The sequence below is a fragment of the Aedes aegypti genome, chromosome 1 (genome assembly GCF_002204515.2).
Source record: "Aedes aegypti strain LVP_AGWG chromosome 1, AaegL5.0 Primary Assembly, whole genome shotgun sequence".
NCBI classification, from domain to species: domain Eukaryota; kingdom Metazoa; phylum Arthropoda; class Insecta; order Diptera; family Culicidae; genus Aedes; species Aedes aegypti.
Genome location: NC_035107.1, coordinates 224,405,608 through 224,422,923, shown reverse-complemented (window position 1 = coordinate 224,422,923; position 17,316 = coordinate 224,405,608). Strand labels below are relative to the sequence as shown.

General features: G+C 41.7%; 1 protein-coding gene across 2 annotated transcripts in view; it reads right to left on the bottom strand.

The window, feature by feature from the left end:
* The window catches only part of LOC5574690 (TBC1 domain family member 22B), a 31,736-nt gene extending 16,643 nt beyond the window's left edge, over positions 1-15,093 (bottom strand). The window contains exons 1-2 of one of the 2 annotated variants that reach the window (XM_021857690.1): positions 14,787-15,093; positions 14,162-14,719 (exon numbers count right to left, since the gene is read on the bottom strand). In XM_021857690.1, coding sequence (XP_021713382.1) covers positions 14,162-14,664 — 503 coding nt within the window. In that variant the 5' untranslated portion in view covers positions 14,665-14,719; positions 14,787-15,093. Of the gene's footprint in view, positions 1-14,161 lie in introns of both variants that reach the window. The other variant, XM_021857689.1, reaches the window with a different exon arrangement.
* Positions 15,094-17,316: the final 2,223 nt, after the last annotated feature.

The following is a 17,316-nucleotide window of genomic DNA, read 5'->3' as shown; positions in this document are numbered from 1 at the left end:
CTACGTGGGCCTCGATTACTTCGGACCAATATTGGTCAAACAGGGACGAAGCAACGTAAAAAGGTGGATTGCACTATTCACGTGTCTCAGTATTCGTGCAGTACACTTGGAAGTCGTTCACACTATGTCTACAGAGTCATGTATCCTGGCGATCCGAAGATTCGTGACACGTCGAGGAGCTCCAGCTGAAATATTCAGCGATAACGGGACAAATTTTCACGGAGCCAATAATAAACTTCAAAAACAGATTCAAGAGCGCAACCAGACTCTTTCCGCAATTTTTACCAATACGAATACGAAATGGTCCTTTAACCCTCCAGGCGCTCCTCATATGGGCGGAGCGTGGGAGCGTATGGTCCGTTCAGTAAAGGTAGCTATGGGTACGATAGCTGAAGCCACCAGGAAACCCGATGATGAAACATTGGAAACTGTTATTATTGAAGCCGAAGGGATCATTAATTCACGACCTCTAACATACATCCCTATGGATTCTGCGGATCAGGAATCCCTAACACCTAATCATTTCTTACTGGGGAGTTCAAATGGTGTTAAGCAATTATCTGTGATGCCGACAGAGTATAAAATGACTCTTAGAAGTAGCTGGAAGTTGGCTCAACATTTGGCCGACGGATTTTGGAGGCGATGGCTCAAAGAATACCTGCCAGTAATATCGCGACGATCCAAATGGTTCGAAAATGTGAGGGACATATCAGTAGGCGATCTTGTACTCGTCGTTAACGGAGGTGTAAGGAATCAGTGGACAAGAGGACGCGTAGAGAAGGTTATTCTGGGTGCGGATGGCAAGACACGACAAGCATGGGTACGAACAGCTGGAGTATTGCATCGACGACCGGCAGTTAAACTGGCGTTACTCGACGTCATGGAAAGCAGTAAACTGGATCAACGCAGCCATAGTCGTTTACGGGAGGGGGCATGTGACGGCGAGCAACCCTAGCCTCCTTGATCAGACTGCCCTGTTGCATATTTTCTCTCATGCGCATGTTTGACACTGACAGTTTAACCTGACAGTTCGGAAAATGATATGAAACAGCACTATTGAATTCGCTACTAAAACAAACTACTCGTCTGATCGATTTGGTGAATCATCTCTTCATTGAATTTATGAATATTTCTTTTATAAACCCGTGAAAATATTGTCGATTTTGCTGAAATATTTCCGAGTGAACAGTAAGACATATGAATTAAAACACAAACAATTTGCTACTATTTATTAAAAATTACAGATAATTTACACGTGCGCTGAAGTCATTGATATTATTGAAAACTGTTGTCTAAAAGTTTAAAATATATTTAGTAGAGCCAAAACATAAAGTAAGTACACATAAAATTGGAAAACGATAGTTAAAATGTCTTAAATTAGTCATGCAATTTGTTCTTATAGCCTACAGTTAAAACTTAACCTAAGAAACCACACGCTAAGAAAGGAATCGGAAGAAGATAAGAAAACTGAAGATTTGTAAGTTAAAGTTTATAATGATAATTCGAAGTATAATCCTAACACTGAAATATATTACAGTTAAAGTTGCCCTGACACTACAACCCGTGGTACCGCTATTAGGAAATTCAGTCCGAACAAGGGGGATCTGGAGGTTTTATTCGTGTTGCTTCCCCAGTGTTCAAAATTGTCAGATTGAAGTAGTCGCAAAGATCATATATTAAGGTTGCGCGATTGTCGTCCCTCGGTGACCCCCAGGCTGTACCGTGAGAATTAAAATCTCCTAGGATCAACCATGGCGCAGGCATAGCTTCGCATATTGCCGCTAAGTCTCTGCGAGACATTCTAGCGTTTGGCGGTATGTACACACTGGCTATGCTGAGGCTTTTACCGCGGGCTGTAATATGACATGCAACTACTTCAATGCCTGTCATCAAGGGGAAATCGATTCTATAAAAGGAGTGAAGCTTGCTAATCCCTAAGAGCACCCCTCCATATCCATCCCCTCGATCCAGACGAATAATATTAAAATCGTGGAAAGAGATATTTTTATCAGAAGTGAGCCATGTTTCACAGAGAGCAAATATGTCGCAGCGAGAGCTGTGTACTAAAAATTTGAATGCCTCCATATTTTTCATAAGACTTCTACAATTCCACTGTAGTACTTCGATCATATCTCCGACCTCATTGACCATATTAGCCATCGAAAGATATGAACGAGTCAAGAATCGGCCACTTTGAAGCTATTTGCTTTAGAAAAGGTTTCACCAAGGAAAGCGCCATGTTGAGCAGGTTCCTCGTTTCGGGTGAGAATTGAAACATTTCGAAAATGAAATCCACTATCCCAGAAAGAGTCAGTTTTCCGGAAGCATTATTTTGCTCCTGCTGACGAATTGGTTGTTTTTCTGGGCAAAAAACTGGGACAACTGGGGTTTTAGATGTTCCCGGAAGTGACGGAAATTCTCCAGCTGAAAACTTGAAGCCTGGAGGTGACACCTTTTTGGTGTTTCCGCCATTTCTTGATTTTGTCAAAGGCTTTGAAGAAACGTTTTGATCAACAGGGACGTTCTGAGAAGCCTGCTGCTTCAAGCGCCGTTTTGTAACAGCACGCTTCCTTTTCGTCCCTGTCTCAATTATTGTATACTCTTCTCCATCCTCAGAGTCAGAGCATTGATCGTTATCCGGCAGGGATGCGAAGATATTGTTGCCTTGAAAGGTATGGGCCGATGGAGCAACAGTCGGAGCGATCTTTTTCAGCATGTCTGCATAGGAACGCCTGGACCGCTGTTTCAGGGAGTTTATTGTATGTTTTTCCCGCTCTATGTACTTCGGGCATGCACTGAGTTTGTGAGGAGCTTGGCCACAAGAGGTACATTTTGGCTCCATATTGCAGGAACCTTCGGCATGTTGTTCGCCACACTTACTACAACGTGGTTTGTTGCTGCAGTAAGGTGCAGTGTGGCCCAACTGCCGGCACTTTTCACAGTGCATAACCGTCGGTACATAAAGACGAACAGGTAACCGAAGACGCCCAATCACGAGGACGCTTGGTAAGGCCGAACCGGAGAAGGTTACACGGAACGAATTTGACGGCTGTTTTGAGCCATCAGGCAACACTTTGTTCATTTGATTGGCATCAAGAACAGGAGCCAGCGGAACGGCACGATTTTTAAACCCACCAGCTCCCGACATGATGTCTGCGCGAGTCAAATTGTGCTCCGTGACCACTCCATAACATTCGACCTCGCGACTGGGAATGTAGACTTTGTACTCCATTGAAAAGAGCTCAAAGGCAGCAATTCTGTTCGCCTGGTCGCGATCACTAACTGTGACACGCAACTTATCACGGCTGGGTGAATCAATCTCAAGGATACCTCTAAACGATTTTGCCAGATCTTTTTCGATTTGAAGTTTATTCAATGGATTTCCGTTCGCTTTGGGCCGAAAGAAAACCAGAAAGGGACCCTTAGATCCGGGTGGGTAAACCTTTGGGCGGGGGATCGCCGAGTTCGAAGAAGAAGCAGAGGTAGAGGGGGGTGAAGGTGAGCTAGTAGGCAGAACCCAATTGGTATTCACAGAATTTTGAGCCGAAGGGCTTTTCAAAAGAACTTCTGGAGAGGGTCTGCCTGAGTTCATGGGAAAGGAGGAATTAACGTTATTTTCATTTTCGTTAGTTTCCATGTTCTCGGTTTGTTGGCTTGGTATTGGGAGATCAGTGTTGCGTCCTGAGCCTGATTCATCATCAGAGGAAATTAAGTATTCCGGCGAACCCCCACCGGTATCATTCGGTTCCATTGTGTAGATTCTATTGCAAATGGGATAATGTTGAGAATAAAACTACACTACAGATAATTACAAACTTATCTTAATATTAGTATTCAAATAACTAACGATATAAAAAAACGGGAATAAAAAAAAAATATTTACCAAAACAAATAATAATTACGAAAAAAAAAAATATTTGCAGAAAAAAAAAAATATTTACAGGAAAAAAAAAAAATTGTCAACCACTGATGTTTGGGAACCACTGGTTGATGTGAGAGTCACAGTGAGACTTTGAAATGCGGCGGAGAGAGAGAGTGGATGGAATCAAAGTGGAATGTTACCTACGGCAAAACGATGCACTGATGTTTGCTCGTTGATGATACACCACGTGCTTTTCAACCACTTCACTGTAGGAACAATAATTGCCTGCTTTAGGTACTGGTGAACGGTATCACACACCGGTGATGAGGAAGGCGATGTGCGACAGCAACAATAGGCCACCGCAGATGATGACGATGACGGCGTTGTTGATGATGCCGATCGGAGTGTGGTGAATACACAGCCGTCCGACTTGATGTTGATAAATCTTCTCCGGCGGGTTGATTCGAGAAGATTTTCGTCCCAAACTGTTGTATAGTTAACTCGTCAGACTATGCTGACGGTTACTACTTCCCGTGGTGCACTTCTAGGGACACACGCGACGGTGGAAAAAACCAACTTTGTGGAGCAAAAACCAATTGTCACGGAGCAACGAACAAGAGCTCTTCACGTTGCGAGTGCAAGACTAGGAATGTCTTTTTTTTTTGTTTAAAGATAAAACCATAGACATCAAAGTTTACCCATCTATTTATTCACGTATCAGGTCGATAATTGTTTAAGATCGCGAGACAAGCTTTAAAAAATATTTGGAAATAACCTAAGAACACAGGTACGCTAAACGAATCCTTGGAAATGAGTTATGTACAATTTAAGGAGGAATTCAAACCTAGGTGCATGACTGCACAGCAGGGATGGGAAAAGTACTGTAGCAAACATTTACCGCCTCTATATTTACATGTTTCTACACGACCATTAAAATCCAAAGCAAACCATGTCCGTTCAGAACAAAAAAATGTCACGGCTCTTCAAAACTGTAATCTTCTTCTTCCCAACGTTTTTCAAATCCGAATACGAAAAGACTCGAGCACAGTGGTGACACGATTTTTGCGGTTTTCGGAGTTTTGCATTTTTGCTCGATAAAGGCAGCATGAAATTGCACTTGTTTATATGTATCGCAATGGAATGATTGTGCTCTTACTGTTAGTGCTAATAGATTTCAATTAGGTGGAAACACAAGCGAAATATTAGCGATTGAATTATTCAACATATTTTTCAATCATTTACCTCCGAATGGCTGCCCGAAAACGAAGGAGAGACAAAAACATTCAAGCAGTGTGTGAACCGTTGGCACCGCAACGCCTGATGCTGTTGCTGCTTTTGTGTTTTGGTTGACTGGCAGAATCGATGAACTGTGGTGAATTGTGGTCACACAGGGTGTCTACTCATTTACAGAAATTAAATTCCCTGAGATTTACAGGTTTTTAAAAATAATTCCAGGATGAGCAAATCCCTCAAAATATACAAATAGTTTTAGATGGCTAAACACTTTTTTTTTAAAGAAAGGTATGCTTGAAAATATTTTTTTTCATTATAAATTTCAAAGTATTTTTCGCCTCAATAATAGAAATTATCTGGGTAAAGTGTAAACATATAAAAAATGATGATTTTTATTTAACTGCCGCGAAAATCAAGAATGTTTATCAAATGATCTGGAAGTGCCTTAAATCATCAAACAGATTTGAAAAAGTAGACTATTCGATCTTAAGAAAAAAACATCCTTTCCCTTAAAATGGGATCCAAGATTTCTGGAAATTTTTGATTTTTTTTTTGCTAAAATGTTTGAAACATAAATTAGAATCTTCAGATAATGTCCTATAAGACGTTTTGAAGAAATTACTTGGAGCAATTCCGACCGAATCCCTGAATTTTGAATAATCCATGGATATTTTATTTGAAAAAATATTAGAGAAGTGTTTGAACCGCAGCAACAATATGTTGATGATATGTTGGAGACATTCCAAGATAAGTTTCTGGAGCAACTTAATGAGGAATCGTATGTCAAATTTATCGAGGAATTCTTCGAGAATTCCATCGAATAAAGCCTGATGAGCTTTTGGAGCAATTCCTGAGAGTAACAGTGGATGAATATTTGGAAAAATCTTTATGAAAATGCCTGGAATAAATGAAAAATTTGGCTTAGGGATTATTATAGGATTTTGTAGGAAAATGTCGAAACATTTTTTTTCAAAAAACTCTAAAATAAACTTTTGAGGAAGCGTTGGAATGCTTTAGGATTTTTGGACCAAATTCTGAAGAAATGCCTCTAAGCATCCATTGAAATCGCTGGTAGTATCTGGGGAGACATTTCTGAAAGTACTCAAGAAGAAATTACTAGAATGACTGAAGCATTCCTCGCGAGATCTAAGAAATATCATTAAGAACTTGTGGAACAGTCGCCTAATAAGGTGGAATAGTCACATAAAAGCCTAATAGTTATAGTATAATTTTGCATCAAAATTCACTGCAAGCAGATTCAAAAAGGGAATTTAGAGATAATTTTCATTAAACTAGACTTTAGAGACCATAACCAAAAATAGAGACTTGCATTAAAATAGTGATCAAGTATCTTAAAGAAAATTTGCTTACTTGAAAAATGTACTATTTTTCGTGTCTGTTGTAATTTTTGCTCTTTTCTTATTTTGATATAATAGAAGAAAAACCATTTCTGTAAATTTTTTTGAATGTTTTCAACTTATCAACTGCTTATGAACGACACCTAATTGGAGCTGTACTTGCCTTTACCAATTTGGTAATCTTCAGTGTCCCTGTCTAAACATGTTTTATGCTGATTAATTAAAAATCGTCAACTAGCGTTTCGATAGCGGCGCAGCCGAACTTTTTTTTAGTTGAGGAGATTTGTTGTCACAAAAACGACATATTATACCATCTATTACTGTTTCAAAATAATTTCCCGGAGTGGAGCCGAAATTCCCTGAGAATTCCAGGTTTTTCCAGGTTGAATAAAATTCCCTGATAATTCCAGGTTTTCCAGGTTTTTCCAGGTAGTAGACACCCTGTCACAGTTCCCAAGCCTGCTGCACAGTATGAGTTCTTACAATAAAGCTAAGGTTATCAATACACACTTTGCCAAATGTGCAAATATTTGGCTAGGCATAACCAACGATGGAGACACCATCTTCTATAGAAGAGTGCATGGTGACGTCACGAAAAATTCTTCTTCTCTGTCCCTCTTTCATCACGCTCAATTGACTGTCCTGCTCTTTGACACTCACTGCTGGAATTGTTTAGATTTTTTTTATATGGAGTTTTGAGGTTAGGTCAGGCGTGCAACGATCTATGGTGACAGAGGGCTCGATTGGCTTGTCAGATGGATCGGGCCCGGGACATCCTGTCTACTGCAAATCGCTACAGTTGATATAGGCCATGTCCATAGACTGGTTTCAACACTAACAAAATCTTTGCGATGTCGGACATTTGTTTGATTCTGTATCAATCTATGCCCAATATTTGCTATAGTGTACTGATAGCTTAAGGTTAAGTAGCCCGTCATTCGTTTTTGCAACAATGATGACTTTTCAGCTTGCATTTCAAAGTGATAATGCTCAGTCGTGATAGTTTATATTGAATTGAAAAAGTATCACTGTACGCGCTATCATGCATAAAGTATGCTGATACTTTTTCTGCTGTGTCAATGCAAAACCAACTGGTTTTCTTTGAATCGTGGGATGAAATAGAAACAATCATCAACGGCGCGTACAAATTTCAATGACGGCCTACTTCGCCTTAAGTTCTAGAAACAAGAGGAAAATAACCATCATCGTTTTACAAATTTTCAAAACCATTTTTTTTGCTCAAAATTGAAGCAATATTGAAGAAAATCTATCATTGCATTACTCTTGCTATCTGGAATGCTAAGATAGACTTTTATAAGGATTTCTTAAAATTTGTACGAAAAAAACATGTTTTTCATTTTCAATGATTACTGATAATTGAATGATGGATTCTTGAGCCGTAAGGTGAAACCATTTAGAAGCCAACTTTCAAGATTGCACTAAAACTTCAAAGGTACTAATTTCGCGAAGAAAGCATTCAACAACAGTGCACTTTTCAATTTGGCTTTGAACAACAGCAGAAAGCTTAAAATAAGAAAACTAGGATCGTATCCAGTTTTAGTGCCTTTGAAAACGTGATTAGGGGCACATCCGATATGTTTCACCTTAAACATCAAAATAATGGATTGCAAAAAAAAAAACGATCAAGTTAATTTAAAAAATTTAGAATTTGTTAATTTTTTCCACCCAAGTCTTGCAAGAAAGAGCGAAGCTTCAATAAAGGATTCTCGCAACTAACGGTTTTTTTTCTTAACGCCGAAAATGGCAATTTTTGACACCCACCCACACCTCGTAACGCTTTTTGTATCTTCTTCTTCTTTCTGGCGTTACGTCCCCACTAAAACAGAGCCTGCTTCTCAGCATAGTGTTCTTATGAGCACTTCCACAGTTATTCACTGAGAGCTTTCTTTGCCAATTGACCATTTTTGCATGTGTATATCGTATGGCAGGTACGAAGATACTCTATGCCCAGAGAAGTCGAGAAAATTTCCAACCCGAGAAGATCCTCGACCGGTGGGATTCGAATCCACGACCCTCAGCTTGGTCTTGCTGAATAGCTGCGCGTTTACCGCTACGGCTATCTAGGTCCCAACGCTTTTTGTATGAACATTCTAAAAATTTTGTATGAGCCGTTACATCAAGATGACACCAACCCACCCCCTTTAGCTTTACGAAATTTGCGAATGAGCCCTTATTTTTTTGTCAATGTCATTGTCCTATTTTTATTATTCACCAGGGCCGTACTCGGCACCACACTTTTCAATTGTGATTGTATTCGATTATACATAATTTAGTGATCAAAATATTTGTTTCATATTTAGAATCATACTTATTTTACTTTTGCTGGCGCTACGTCCTTCAAGACATAACCTGCGCCACAATGTTACGCCAACTAGCTTCTAACCTCCAGTTTCTCGTTTGCCCCACATTTCTAAGATCCTGCTCCACTTGGTCAAACCACCTAGCTCGTTGCGCTCCCCTTCGTCTTGTACCGACCGGATTTGAAGTGAACACCATTTTTGAAAGATTGTTGTCCGGCATTCTCACAACGTGTCCCGCACATCGTACCCTTCCAGCTTTGGCGACTTTCTGGATACTGGGTTCACCGTAGAGTTGCGCAAGCTCGTGGTTCATTCTTCTCCTCCATACGCCGTTCTCACATACTCCGCCGAAGATCAACCTAAGCACACGTCGTTCAAAAACTCCTAGCGTTTGCAGGTCCTCTTCGAGCATTGTCCACGTCTCATGCCCGTAGAGGACAAGACCGGTTGTCCTCTACGGGCATGAGACGTGGACAATCAGCGTCTTGTACATGGTACACTTAGTACGGAAGTGAAGTTTGCCAGACCGCAAGGTCTTGTGGAGTCCGTAGTAAGCACGACTTCCGGCAATGATACGTCTTCGAATTTCTCAGCTGCAATTGTTATCCAACGTTATTAATGATCCGAGGTAGACAAATTCATCCACCACCTCGAACTCATCCCCATTGATCATCACGCGTCTGCCAATGCGGGCTCTATCGCGCTCGGTTCCTCCATAGTCAACAGATATTTCGTCTTCGACGTATTTACCTTCAATCCAACCTGATCTGCTTCACGCTTCAGCCGTTCAGAAACCACCTGGAACGTTCTTCCGAAAATGTCCACGTCGTCAGCATAACAGATGAACTGGCTGGATTTATTGAAGATCGTGCCCCGCATGTTGAAGCCCGCTCGTTTCATAACACAGCGCAATATTGAACAGGAGGCAGGAAAGACCATCGCCTTGTCAAAGTCCTTGTTTCAAACGGGTCCGATAATGCATCCGATATATTCACACAGCACTGTACACTATCCATCGTTGCCTTCATCAGTTTCCCGGGAAAACCATTCTCGTCCATAATCTTCCATAGCTCCTCGCGGTCGACGGTATCATAGGCCGCTTTGAAATCGATGAATAGGTGGTGCGTAGGGACTTGATATTCGCGACACTTTTGGAAGATCTGCCGCAACATAAAGATTTGTTCTGTCGGCGATCGCCCGTCCACAAAAACGGCTTGATAACATCCCACAAATCTGCTTGTCAGTGGTGATAGACGGCGGAAGATGAAGTACTTTAGTACTTTAGAAAGTACTTTATAGGCTGCGTTAAGAATGGTGATCGCTCGATAGTTCTCACATTCTAACTTGTCACCCTTTTTGAATATTGGGTATATCCCTCCTTCCACTCCTCCGGTAGCTGTTCTGTATCCTAGATCCTGGCTATCAATCGGTACAGATAAGTGGCCATTCTGTTCGGGCCCATTTTAAAAAGTTGCGCTCCAATACCATCCTTTCCAGCTGCTTTGTTGTTCTTGAGCTGTTTAATAGCCTCCCTCACTTCACCTATAGAGCTTAGTGACATTTGAACACACGTAGACTAGCATACGCTCGTCATACACAGTTTGTTTTTGTTTTCCTCAATGAAACTTGCACACGCTTTCCAGACTCATCAAAATACATATGGAAATATTACCCAATTTTAAAAATTTACACATGGTTTCTGGGTGTTTTTCGAGTCTGAGTGCATATTGTTTTCCTCTAAGGTTCACAATTACATCTACACTAGGGCACCCATACCATTGGGCGTGATAACCACTATAGGGCGATATTCAAAACTGAAAAGGCAATAGATGGCTCTTTTTCAGTGGTAGTAAAAACCAAATCCTGAAGCAAAGAAAGCATGAATTAAACACAAAAAGTTATGTATTCACATTACGCTTGATTTCTTATCACTACTTTTCCGATACAGTTTCCTTATATTTGTAATTCACGTTTTTTCATTATTTTTATACGTTTTGACAGTTCTTAACTACCATTCTTCCATGCGCTTGAGATGGAAGTTTGAGAAATTTGAGAATCCAGCGTAGCGCGATCAGTGAGTGGAATACAAACATCAGTGTCGCCGTTCGGCAGCCAGTGAGAGAAACTGAATGTTCGAAAGGTTGTTTGTACTTTTTGCCGCTGGCGCCAACGTTAAGCGATTAACCCGTATAGGCCTGAGTGGAAGCAAAAATTCTAAAACCCTCACCGCTCAGCGAATTCTTAATGGATTCAAATGATTTTTTGTCAGTATACTGGCACACATATCTAGTTTCTGGAAGTGGACACGGGAACACGGAAATATTCCTGTGGTCGGAGTTATTCCGCTGGATCACTGGGTCAGGTCGGGTGGAAAGGGTATTGTGCGTTTGTGCCCCTGGAGGTAGGCAAATTTCAAGTCACATATAATTTCCGGAATCGGTTATAATGTGGCCACTCCATGACGGAATTTTAAGAAAATTGCATCATTGTAAAACTTTTGAGAAACGATTGAACTGGATAACTATGAGTTTTGTATTTGGTTAATCCCACAAATAACAATTTTCGAGTCCCGGGACGCCTCAAAATTACGACAAAGTGGCCAATTTGTATCTGAACATCAACGCATTTTTATGGACAATTACGTTTGAATTCTACTTTTTGAGAATTGAAACGGTTTAGTATCCAAAAAATCTATAGCCGGTTCTTCCGGGCATTACGTCCGAATGGTCACATCTGGTATATTTTAAACGGTGCAAAACTCTTCATTTATAATGTTGAATATCAGATCTCAATGATTTATGCAAATTAAAATGATTGTCATTGCTAATAAATAAAGGTAACTTGGTATGTCCCAAAAAATAACCCTTTTTACCCGACTTGACCCAGTGACCCACTGGAATAACTCCGGCCACAGGAATATTTCCGAGTTCCTCTGGCCACTTCTAGAAACAAGATATGTGGGCCAGTGAACTGACAAAAAATCATTTGAAGCCGTTAAGAATTCTCTGAGCGATGAGGGTTTCAGTATTTTTGCTTTCACTCAGGCCTATACGGGTTAAGAACGAAATAAACAGTCGTTACCCTATTGTGGGAGTTGGCACGTCTCCCTCATCCGCCGTACTGATGAAGCCATTCCTCCTGCTGCCTTGGTCTTTCTCCTCTGCGCCATTAGGTGTTCAACGAAGTGCTACTTCCACCTTTCAATCACCTCACGTTCGTCCATCAAGATACCTCCATTCTTATCCCGGCACATTTCGGCTCGCGCAACAATGCCTTTGCGGGATGCATTGAGTTTCTTGTAGAACTTACGCGTTTCTTGAGAACGATACAGCTGCTCCATCTTTTCGCCTCCAACTCTTCCAGGCGGCGCTTTTTATCCCGGAATAGATGGGTTTGTTGTCTTTGCTTCTGTTTGTATCGTTCCACGTTTTGACGTGTGCCTTGCTGCAGCATAACCACCCGCACTGCATTCTTCTCGTCCAAAACCGTCTGACACTCCTCGTCGAACCAACCGTTTCGTCGATTTCTTTCCACGAACCCAATGGCACCTTCCGCTGCGTTGTCAATGGCTATTTTGACACAACTCCAGCAGTCCTCAAGAGGGGCTTCGGTGAGCTCTTTCTCTTCCGGCAACGCTGCTTCAAGGCTTTGCGCGTAGTCAGTTGCGACTTCGAGTAGCTTGAGTCGTTCCAGATTGTACCGTGGATGGCGTCGGTATCGAATGTTGTTCACAACGGAAAGTCTTTGACGCACTTCAACCGCCACAAGGTATTGTCCAAGATGTTATAAATACCTTGTAAATAATATTCTTGAGAAAGCCCTTTCCGAACAATGCAAGATTGGGTTCTCTTTTTCATAATGATTTACTTGGATGGACTGGGGAAAATCCAAGTAAATCATTTATTCCATTTTTGATCTCTTCAGGTGACTTATAGTCACTTGAGAGACCTTTCAAGACGACTTTGAACAAACGTTCAGTTTTGTCGTCATAAGTAAAAAAAATGTGCTTCTTCTCTTCAAGATGTTTGAGAAGAAGTTCGCGATCTTTAAGAGTTCCCGGCAAAACGCGACAGTATCCTTTCTTTGCGTTTTGGAAGGAAACCTTGATTCCCCTAATGGAGTTCAAGATCTCTTGCCTAAATCCCCCAAATGCGGAACAACTGACCACGATAGGCGGCACTCTTTGCTTCCTCACTTGAATCAAAGAGCCTGGGCTAGAGGCTGCTTCGATTTGGTGTTCGGAAAGTTTGTCTAGAGCATCGAACAATCGATACAATTATTCATTTCACCCTTGGAAGAATGTTCGCATTCCGGGGAAACGTCCTTTCTTCCATTCTTGCCACGTTTAGTGACAGTTTTAAATCCCACTTTTTTGGAAGGATGTTGTGAATTCAGAGATTCACCCTTCCTTTTATTTGTAGTTGCAACCATGTTTAGTGAAAAAAAAACGAAAGAAGACGTGACCTTCGAGAGGTTTTTTCCCAAGACGGTGTCCAAGAAGGATTACCACCGCTAGCTTTCGCCAATGGGTCCAACGAAAAATCGAAGGCATGGGTCCAAACAAGGATCGTAAAGGGATCAATAGTAGAAAATAGTACTGAAATGTACCGTTTTAAATTTAAGCACTGAAAAGTACTGTTTTTGTAGCACTGAAAAGTACTGTTTTATTGCTTTAGGTAGTTTAAAAAAAAACTTCCAAGAGCAGAGAGAATTCGTGTACGCATAGCACGAAGGTACGATGCGCACTGATTTTGTCACACTATGTTTGCCATATATTGGAGGGGATCGAAGCTAACAAAATCAACAACTCAATGGTTGTGCTCTTGTGCTTTTGAAAATTCGAAGTTTGGCTTCAAAGCCTCTTTACTTTAGCAAAGCATATAGATATTCGTCTAGCGTTACGTCTCAACCGGGACAGAGCCTGCTTCTCAGTTTCTTATGAACAACTTCCATAGTTGTTAACTGAGAGCTTTATTTGCCAATTGATCATTTTTGCCGAAGTTGGGAAGTCGAGAAAATTTCCTCTACGAAAAGATTTTCGACCTTGGTTTTATTAAAAAGCTGCGCGTTTACCGCTTGGAAATTATGAATTTTTGGACGAGCTTACGGAAAAGCTTTAGAGAGACGCCGGGAGGAGTCCCAGGAGTTTATAGAATTTTTTATCATAAACATCAACATTTACTGCAAATTTACGATCAAAGTCCTAATGATTTCAGAGACTTTGGTTGAAAAAAGAGACTTTAGAGACCTTCCTAGAAAAATTGAGACTTTTAAGACACTTGCATCAAAACAGTGATCAAGCCATTAAAAAGAGACCTGTTTTCAGATTATAAACATCTTTTTGTCCTTGTAAACCATCAAAAGTAATCAAATCAATTTTAACTCACCGATTTTCGTTAACATGATTCAGCGCTTCGTAGTTCGGCTGGCGTTGCACCAGTGCCTTCTCCGCCACACTCCGATCGATCTTCAGTCCGTCCAAACTCTCCACCACGGTCATCGTCCCGGTAACCGTAGTTCCACCGCCTGTCCCGGAACTTCCCCGATGCACACTGACCTCGGTCAATCTTCCTGTACCTCGTTCCACACCGCTCCCCGAGCTACTGCGATGTGTCTTGATGACATTCAGTGCCGCCGAATGGGACACCTTCTTTGATATCCGGGCCGTCGTCGGATCCACGGTGCCGGAAATGATACAGAACTCATCGTCTCCCAGGTCCCACGCGTCGCTCACCGATTCCTGGTAGTCTTGGAACGAGTTGCTCGAACTGGCTCCACCTGGACCTACAGCAGGGCCTGGCATCCTTGAGGCGGCCGTGGGACGCCCTGGTATCCGTCCGGAGTTATTCTTCCAGAAGGACGACCCGGCATCGCTGTGACTGCTACTCATCCCCTCCCCGGCAATTTGTCGTTTCGCAAGATGTGTTTGTTCCTAGTTGCGAATTCTGTGCCACCAGGATGAGGGCAGAATACCAATGAAGACGACTTGCAATTTAACTTCCCGCAACGCACCTTAATTAGCTGATGAAGCGACGGGCTGAGCTCTTATTGTTGTTGTCAATCATCCTTTGGTGACTCTTCGGACGGAATTAGCGCTGGTAGTCCATCCAAATGGGGAATCGGTCGCCGCTGGGACACGAACTACTTACTATTCAGTGGTGCCCGATAGTTTTCCTATAGCAAGTTGGCAAAATCGGAACGAATTTTGCGGTTTTTGGCTGGAGGAATTTTGTAAATACTGGAATCGACTTCGTGTAGCAGAAAAACTGTGATAAAATTTTCTCGTCCACTTTTTATTTTGACAGCAGTGCACGTTGAGTTGAGCTTAGCCGGAATGTAGGTTAATTCCTCGAACCAAAATGCACCGAACAAAAAAAAAAAAAAAATAAAAATCCGAGTGTTTTAAATCGGTATTTTAGGTCGTTTTGCTATCCCACATATACATTTACCATTCTCCTTAAGCTATCAGTACACGCTTTGTCTAATGTGAAAATATTTGGCAAAATCTGACAAATTTATTTGCTTGCTGTGTACTGACCAAATAATTTTGTCAAACATTCTTTCTGCATTGTGGTTTGCAAATATTTGATACTGATCTGAATGACAGTGACAAATATTTGCAGATATGACAAACAGTGTACCACAGACAAACTATTTAGTACGCAATAAATAGTCGACTAGCTCGTACTAAGGTTGGAACACGAATGATCAAAATTTATTTGTCAAATTAAGCTACGCATAACAATGGGTTACTTCGATCTGCTTCGCAACACGCCTCCTTAAGCCAGTTATGCGATTCCCATGGCTTGTCGATTCCGCTCCAGCTTCATCCGTTGGAGTGGTTTCGTTAATCCGTCAGCTACTTGATCGTCGGTATTAATGTAGTTGATCTTCACAATTTTCCGATCCTGTGCGTCTCGGATGTAGTGAGGGCCCATTAGACTGGCCCTTAAACAAAAAAGTTGTAAAACTCAACTGGGCACCCCCTAGATATGAGCCTTAGGGTAATAAAAACGCTCTCTCAAAATTTCAACTCAATTGGTTGCTTCACCAACTGGCGCATTCGATTTGAAGTTTGTATGGGATATTCGTCTCAAATATATTGAAAATCGATCCTATGTCACTGTTTCATTCCGTACACTAATTGTTCGCGTTCAAATAAGCCCAGAATGACAAATACACTAGTTGATACCCTAATGAACATAATTGCATAAGGTTGTATCTGAATTTATTCTCATTTTCATTACTCTTTCAGTTGTTGAAAGTTAGGCTTAGATCAGCACTCCCGTACAGTCACTTATATGCATGCGACATGTGCCTCAGCTCGCCCACGGTCATAGGTGGCTATGATGCGCTTAGTGGCTACCTCCAAGCTATGTTGAAGAAATACAAGCAGTGTTGCATGATATACTTCAGATAGTTAAAACACCAACTTTATTAATTTTGATCATGGTACAATCTTCTACAATATTCTTCGCTATTACATCAAGTAGTGTTTTTGACATTCTGGGTCCAATTAAACGCGATCATCAATTTTCCAGAACCAAGCAGTACATGATGTGCTGTTGCTCATATGTTTGAGCTGAAAATCCCATATTAACTTCAATTCAAATGCGCCAGCTCATGGAACGACCAAATGAGCTGAATTTTTCAGAAAGGCTTCCTTTGACCCCAAGAAATAATCCTGGGGGGTGCCCCGTGGAATCATACAACTTTATTTTTCTCCCATACTGAGCTGGGCCAGTCTAGGGCCCATTCATAAATTTCATAACGCTGGAGGGGGTGGGTGGGTGTCCTGATGAAGTTACGGTTCATACAAAAACTTAAGAATGTCCATACAAAAAGCGTTACATGGGGGTGGGTGGGTGTCCAAAATGACCAATTCCAGCGTTATGAAATATGTGAACAAGCCCTGATGACGAATATCTATATGCTTTGTCCTTAGGGTGTATCCGCCATTCTTTGCTATACAAATGGTGCTTTGGTTGTCACAGTAGAGATATATTGGGTGTTTACCGCCAAACTGCAACACGAGTCCATGCCACCAGGAAGCTTCCTGTACCGCTGCAGACAACGCCATGTACTCCGCCTCGCAGGTGGACAATGCAACGGTCGGTTGTCTCTTGCAGCTCCAGGATACCGCTCCACCTTGCAACAGGAACATGTATCCGCTGGTTGACTTCCGGTCGTCCATATCAGCGGCCCAATCAGCGTCGGAGAAACCACAGATGTCCTCGTTGCCAGTTCTTGAGTACTGCAGCTTCAACGTCGATGTTCCTCTCAGGTATCGCATCAGGTGCTTTACGGCTTGCCAATGACTTGGTCCGGGGTTGGTGTTGTACCTACTCAGTTGGTTGACGGCAAACAGGTCTGGTGCACTGAGCGAGATACATTAGGCACCCTACCGCTTCTTGGTAAGGTACCGCCGCCATTTGTTTGGCTTCTTCTTCGGTTTGCGGAGACATTTCTTTAGTCAGCTTGACCGCGGTGTTCATCGGTGTCGCTGTGGGTTTTGAATCTTGCATCATGAAGCGGGTCAAAA